Genomic DNA, 6903 nt, shown 5'->3' on the forward strand with positions numbered 1-6903 from the left:
TGTTGTAGGACTGGGAGACAATGATCATAGATGCCTTTCTCTCATTCCATCCTCTGTCGGTAGCTTACGAGATTAATGTTTAAAATACATTTACCAGTGTGGCCAGGGTATGAGGTACTGCGTGTAGGGGATACCTGCAGAGCTGCGGAAGAACAGGCCTTCAGAAGTGGAGTCTGTATTCATAGCTCTTGGAAGTCCTTTTATTCCAGGCAGTTGTCTGAGCCTGCTAATCCTGTTTTGTTTAACCTGTAAATTGGAGAGTGTGATGATTACTTGCTTCATACAGTTATTGTAAGCAACACTGACAACAGGAAAAGAAACTTAGGGGCTGAGGATATAGTTCAGCAGTTAAGAACTGTGATCCTCTGGCAGAAGACCTCAGCTTGGCTCCCAGCACCCACACCAGGGGCTCACAACTGCCTTAACTCCAGCTCTAGAGGAATCTGATGCAAGCGTTAGCACTCACGTGTACAAACCCAGACATGTATATATAATTAAAAATAATAAATAACAAAAATAAACAACTTTGTAGAGCAGGAAGGAGAAAATGCTATATCATATATTCTTTTTTTTTTTTTTTTGAGACAGGGTTTCTCTGTGTAACAGCCTTGGCTGTCCTGGAACTCTTTGTAGACCAGGCTGGACTCAAACTCAGAGATCCACCTGACTCTGTGCTGGGATTAAAGGTGTATACCACCACCTGGTCATGTATCAGTTTCTGCTGATAAAATGGTCTTTTTAAAAAGTTTTAAAAAAAAAGATACTTGTGTAGAGTAGTTTCTTATTTCTCGTTTCTGTTTTAATGTGACACTCTCCAAATAACCCTGACTGCCCCTGTCACCAGAGCATAGTGAGCTGTGCTCTTTCCTAGGCCAGCAGGGATGCGGTTGGGCTTGGGTGAGAGGAGAGGTGGGTTTAGTAGCGGGCAGTGGGGTTGATGGGATGCAGATGCTGTGATGGCACTTAATGAGGTGTGTGTATAACGGTGTAATAATTCCACCGTGAGATACACTGGGGTGCTTCTCTTTTCTCCTAATTACTGCTTTACTTAGCTTGTTTTGGGTTTTGTTTCTCTTTTTGTTTGAAACCAGAAAGTCCTTTGCTGTTTCCTTATTACCCTCGAAAGTCATTGCATTTTGTGAAAAGGCGGATGGAGACCATTATTCATCAGTGTTTGCAAAAGCCAGCAGTAAGTCTGAAAGAAATGCGTGTCTTTGTGTGGGGATGAGAAAAAACGGCAGCATCTGGCCCGCTTATGAAAACGACCATAGTATATAACTGTTTTTCATTATTAAAGTGGACAATTTCTCATGGTTCATCTTGCTAGCTCCTTACGTGAATTTTAAAAAATGGGCTGGTGAAAGTGTTGGCATCTTTAGGGATTTGTTCCCAGAAGAAGGCTTAGTTGTTTTGAAGTTTAGGTTTCAAAGCTCACGTGTCCCATTGTTCCCTGCTGAATGACGAATGTTGAGAAACTAGTGAGAGGTGGGCTTTCATTTCGCCTGTACATCATTGCCAGCTCCTTTTTAAATTCTCTCTCTTTTCCTTCCCATCTGCCATTAAGGTTTCTTACCTTAAGGTTTAATGATAGGGATTTTTTAAAAGCAAACTTTAGTGGCGATAGTCACATTTTCTGTGGAGTGTCTCTGTATGTAATTGCACTAATTATGTCTTTTTCCTTTTTGTTTCATGTTGGTTTGGGATGGGATCAACGTCAAACCCAACATTTTGAGCATGCTGGCTAGACATTCTTACCATGAGCTGCATCCCCACCCTTGATAATTTGTTTTAAATCTTACTTTGTATAGGATGTAATGGGGAGATCGATGAATCAAGCAATTTGCATTCCATTATACCGAGATGCTAGGAGGTAATTCCCTTTACTCATTGTGAGCTGTAAGTTTAGCAGTGATTGTAGATTTCCTCATTTTGTTTTCTTGTTGTTTCAGTATGGACTCTGCCCGTAGATTGCTAAAATTCCCATTTCTGTAAGTTTCTTCCCCATCCTGGGTGAATAATATAACTCTGTTTCAATCTTAGGCAGCTTGATACCATATCCTGACTTTAAATTTTGTTCCTTAGGTGGAATAATAAAACTTCAAATCTACATTATCTTCTTTTTACTATTTTAGAAGATTCGGTTTATAAAATGTGTATCTTAAGGAGACATACTGATATTTCCCAGTAAGTATTAATCTGAAGTTTGAAATTGCAGACATTTTATTATTTTTTAACAATTAACACACAGCTTCTCTTCCAGTGTTTTGGATTCTATAAGATTTATTTGTTATCCCCTCCGTGTGTGTGTGTGTGTGTGTGTGTGTGTGTGTGTGTGTGTGTGTGTTTATCTACGTGTGTGTGCAGAGGCCAGAAAAGGCATTTGATCCCCTGAAGCTGGGGTTACAGGCAGTTGTAAACTGCCCAGTGTGGGTATTGGGAGCTGAACCCAACATTTCTGAGTATATCATGGAAGGCTTTTTATCTTGGACTAATGAGATCTTTCAGTAAATGGGAGGCTCTGCCCACAGAAACTTGCTTTGAAATTCTAAAGAAAAATGAAGTTCACAGTTCTATTAGCATCTTAAATGGTGTTGAATCTCAGTTTAAAGGAAAGTTTTTGAGGCTGAGATGTAGCCATAGAGAAATAGTTTGGCCTCTTCAGATATCCTTAGTTAAGTATCTAAATATTTTTTGTTGTTATTTGTTTGTTTGTGTGGCTCTGGCTGTCTGGTAACACACTATGCAGACCAAACTGGCCTAGAAATCAAGAGATCCTCCTACCTCTGCCTCCCCAGTGCTGGGATTAAGGGTTTAAGAGTTGCCACCTTGCCCAGCAAATATCTGAATACTCTGATGACTGTGAGATTTTTAAACCAAGGTGATTTCTTCTGGCATGTGTAGCTCAGATAGCAGCATTCTGTAGCAAAAATGTAATGTTCTCCATCTGCCAGCTGCATTCTTTCAAGTGTTTAGGTTATTGACTATCCAGTTTGTTCCATAACTTCGTCTTTATTCCCGTGCTTTCTTCAAGATCTGTCAATAATGGACTAATTGGTATTAAATTTGGGAGCTTCACATATGCCACAACTGAAAAAGTCCGAAGGAGGTAAGTCTTGACCCTGTTTGAATGACAAGCACGGGTCCTGGGGTGGGGGCTTCTGTGAACTGTAGTCGTTGGGTAGAAGGGCGTCAGACTCAGAGATGGTAGGGGCAAAAGTGTTCTCTCATTTCCCACAGAGGAGTAGGGCTCTTCGTAAGACATACACAGAGGCGGTTTTCCTTAGCACTGGTGAGAACTTGACCACCTCACAGGAATTTGTGTGTCCTTATGTGCTGTGCTTTCCTGCAGTTCTTCTAAGCCGAGGAAGTGCTTTGGTTCAGGAAGCAGATGTCCAGTGAGACAGAAGTCTTTGTTACTGCCCTGAAGCAGCAACAGATGAAGTGGTGTACTGGGTTTTCTTAGGGTTCAGAAGGATAGTGACAACCAAGCCAGCCCTGAGGCTTTGTGGAGGAAGAGCAGACACTGACCACTGCCTGGTCTTTCCTCACGCTGAAAACACTGTTCTAACCCAGTGTTTTCAGTGATTCTTTGAGATAGGTCTGGTTTTCACCTTCAGAATATAGCATGACTGCCACTTATGAACTCTTAGTAGACATAAGGCCTGGCCTTCCATGTCAGCTGTTTAAGAACTGTGAACCAGCTCTATAGATTTTTCTTTTCTCATGATTACCTATTTTTAAGATTTAGTTACGTTGGGAAAAATTAGTACAGAAAGTAATTTTTAATAGAAACTGATAGGATAATTTAATTGTCTTGTAGAGAATGTCAGCGTCTTAAATTTTTTGGACCTCAGTGCCAGCCTGAAGTAACCCCATACAGTGTTTCTTAGAGGTCATGATTGTTTTGCTTTAACAGAACATTTTACTTCCAGCACTTACAGTTGTCTAGACGCCCAGTTTTATGATGATGAGACTGTAACAGTCATCCTTAAAGACTCCATGGGACGAGATGGAAGAGACAGGATCTTGGTTCAGTTGCCGTTGTCCTTAGTGTATAACAGTGAGGATTCCGAAGAGTATGAGTTCACTGGGACTTACTCGACAAGGTAACTGACTCATTAGGACATTGTCAGCCTCATAGGGCAAGAAGTTTTTCTGTCCCGTCCCCCCCCCCTTCTAGACAGCCTTACCTTAGTTAACTGGCCTTGAACTCATGGTCTTCCTGTCTCGGCCTCCCAGTTGCTAGAACTACTGGTGTATATCACCATGCTAGCTAACAATTAACTGGTATTTTGTGTTTTTGTTTGTCTAGGTTTTTTGTTTTGTTTTGAGACAAAGTCTTGATATATAGACCAGGCTGGTCTTGAACTCATAAAGACACACCTGCCTCTAGGATTAAAGGTTTGCACTACCATGCTTAGCAACTATATTTTGATATATATCAAAGATTCGCCAGGCTGTGGTGGCACATACCTTTAATTTCAGCACTCAGGAGGCAGAGCCAGGTGAATCTCTGTGAGTTCAAGGCCAGCCTGGTCTACAGAGCGAGATCCAGGACAGGCACCAAAATTACACAGAGAAACCCTATCTGGGGGAAAAAAAGATTCTTATGGTTTAGGCATGCCAAATAGTAGATTTTTAGTTGGTAGGGATAACTATTGAGGCAGCTGAATGGAAATATTCCTACTTTTATACTTTTTGTCTTTGTTTTTCTGTGTTGCTGTACTGGAAATTGAACCCTAGGTTTTCCATATGCTAAGAAAGTGCTCTACCATGCTGCTATATTCCAGCCTTCTTTTTTTTTTTTTTTTTTGAGATAGTCTTACTGTGTACCTTTGGCTAGCTTGGAATTCACTAGTGTAGATCAGGCTGGCCTTGAACTCATAGGACTTTGCCTGCCTCTGCTTCCTGAGTGATGGCATTAAACGCCTATGCCACACCCCTCTTTTTATTTGAGACAGTCTCACTAAATTGCCTTGGCTGGTCTTGAACTCACTCTGTTACCCAGTAACTTGTGATCTTCTTGTCTTACAGGTTTCCAAATTGCTGGGATTACAGACTTGTTTGCTAGGCTCAGCTCTGTGTGTGTGTGTGTGTTTTGTTTATATTGACACAAACTTTATTAGCTTTCCTATTATTTTGGTTTAACAGTTAGTGAAGAAGGATTCCTAAGAATGGCTTTGTTCCATTTTCAAGGGCATTGTTACCTTAGTGTGTAGTGGAATTCAATTTAGATCTGTATTTAGTGTTTTCCAGAATTAGGGCTTCTTCATTCGTTTTGAGAGTATGTGGCCTGTTCTAAGAGGTGAGTTTAGTTGACTGAATTTTTTGAAGTAACTAGATTCTTTCTAATTTTAAAATGCATTTACTTTCTTTCTTTGAAAGCATTAGTTAGCATGATATTCTGTGTGTTTGGCATTGCAGTATTTTTATAGCCTGTCGTATCAGGGCTGTTTTGTGGCCGCTGCTAGAATTCTGTTGAGAAGGGAAGGGTGGGTAGAAGAGTCTCCCCTGACGATCCAGGGAGGAGAGCCCTTTTGACTTGTGGTTGTTTTTCTGTAGGCTCGATGAGCAGGGCAGCATTATTCCCACACGCACCTTGCACTTTGAGAAGCACTGGAGGCTCCTGGAAAGCATGAAAGCACAGTATGTTGCCGGGAATGGCCTTCGCAAAGTGTCCTGTGTGGTAAGTATTGCAGACAAAGCAGGCGCCTGACCTTGCTCCTGTGGACTTTCATTAGATACATTGTCCGCGAGTTCCTTTGTTTGTGTCACTTCTGAGTCATTGTTTCTATTCATTGCAAGCATGTAGTAGCCTTGACTATTAGTTTCTTATTCTAAGGAAGCTTACTAAATAGGAAAAAATAACTCTGGATTCTGCTAGTCTTCCATACTGTTTTATGTAGAGGTCATTTTACATAAAGTGAAAGCTGAGTTGAGCTCTGTAGTAAATTAGGATTATGAATATACTCCTGTAAAGCCATCCTTTGATTTCAGCTTCTGATTTTTATTCCTTGACACATAATGTATTTGTTAAGCCATTCACTTAAGCACTATTCATCTGGCCTTGTTTACATTAGTTAAGTTCAAACCTCCGGCATGTGAGGGTGTTTGAGATGGACATCGATGATGAATGGGAGCTCGATGAGTCTTCAGATGATGATGATGACGATGATGATGATGATGACGATGACGATGAGGAGGAGGAGGCGGAGGAGGAGGAGTCCGGTGGGAAGCCTGTGAAGATCAAGGAGGAAGTGTTGTCAGAGTCGGAGACAGAGGCTCCCCAAGATGCTGCTGCCCTAGACCCAGATATAGTCATCAAAGTGGAGAAACTTGACCCTGATTTGGACTCCTGACCCAGTTTTGCAGCGTGTGTTATTGTAGCAAAAACATATGGGTGGACTAAGTTGGTGTGGGTCACGTTGAATTATCTGTGTAACAAAAAATAAATGGTAAATTTTATATTTTCATACTCTGTTTCATCCTTCGGAAGAGAGTCACTGGTAGATTTCTTTCTTGCTGAGATTTCTCTTTTGTGCTGTGCAGAGCTAGTGTTCAAAAAAAATGCAAATTTGACCTGAAGAAAAAGGCAAGTCATTTTGTCAAAGGTATTATCATTATTCCTGTGTGAGGGAGCATTGCATTTGAATAGTCAGGGAGCGTATTCCTGTCATCTCAGCAGTTAGGAAGCTGAGGCAGGAGGCTGAAGAGAGTTCAAGATGAGCTGGACTAAATGTAGCTATTTATCCCTATATTTTGGTACATTTCATGTATTTTATTTAAATAATTCTTTTTATTATTTTTAAGTGTGTGTGTGTGTGTCTGTGTGTACGGTTATACAGAGGTGTGTATGGGAGCCCTCAGTGGCCAGAGGTGTCAGGTCCCTTGGAGCTGGAGTTA

General features: G+C 41.0%; 1 protein-coding gene across 1 annotated transcript in view; it reads left to right on the forward strand.

The window, feature by feature from the left end:
• Anapc4 (anaphase promoting complex subunit 4) overlaps nt 1-6473 on the forward strand; it is a 32312-nt gene extending 25839 nt beyond the window's left edge. The window contains exons 21-28 of the mRNA XM_028865910.2: nt 1092-1189; nt 1809-1870; nt 1950-1988; nt 2083-2184; nt 3032-3106; nt 3933-4106; nt 5563-5686; nt 6081-6473. Coding sequence (XP_028721743.1) covers nt 1092-1189; nt 1809-1870; nt 1950-1988; nt 2083-2184; nt 3032-3106; nt 3933-4106; nt 5563-5686; nt 6081-6359 — 953 coding nt within the window. The 3' untranslated portion in view covers nt 6360-6473. The remainder of the gene's footprint in view (nt 1-1091; nt 1190-1808; nt 1871-1949; nt 1989-2082; nt 2185-3031; nt 3107-3932; nt 4107-5562; nt 5687-6080) is intronic.
• The last annotated feature ends 430 nt before the right edge of the window (nt 6474-6903 follow it).

This window comes from Peromyscus leucopus, chromosome 10 (assembly GCF_004664715.2).
Source record: "Peromyscus leucopus breed LL Stock chromosome 10, UCI_PerLeu_2.1, whole genome shotgun sequence".
Classification (NCBI taxonomy): domain Eukaryota; kingdom Metazoa; phylum Chordata; class Mammalia; order Rodentia; family Cricetidae; genus Peromyscus; species Peromyscus leucopus.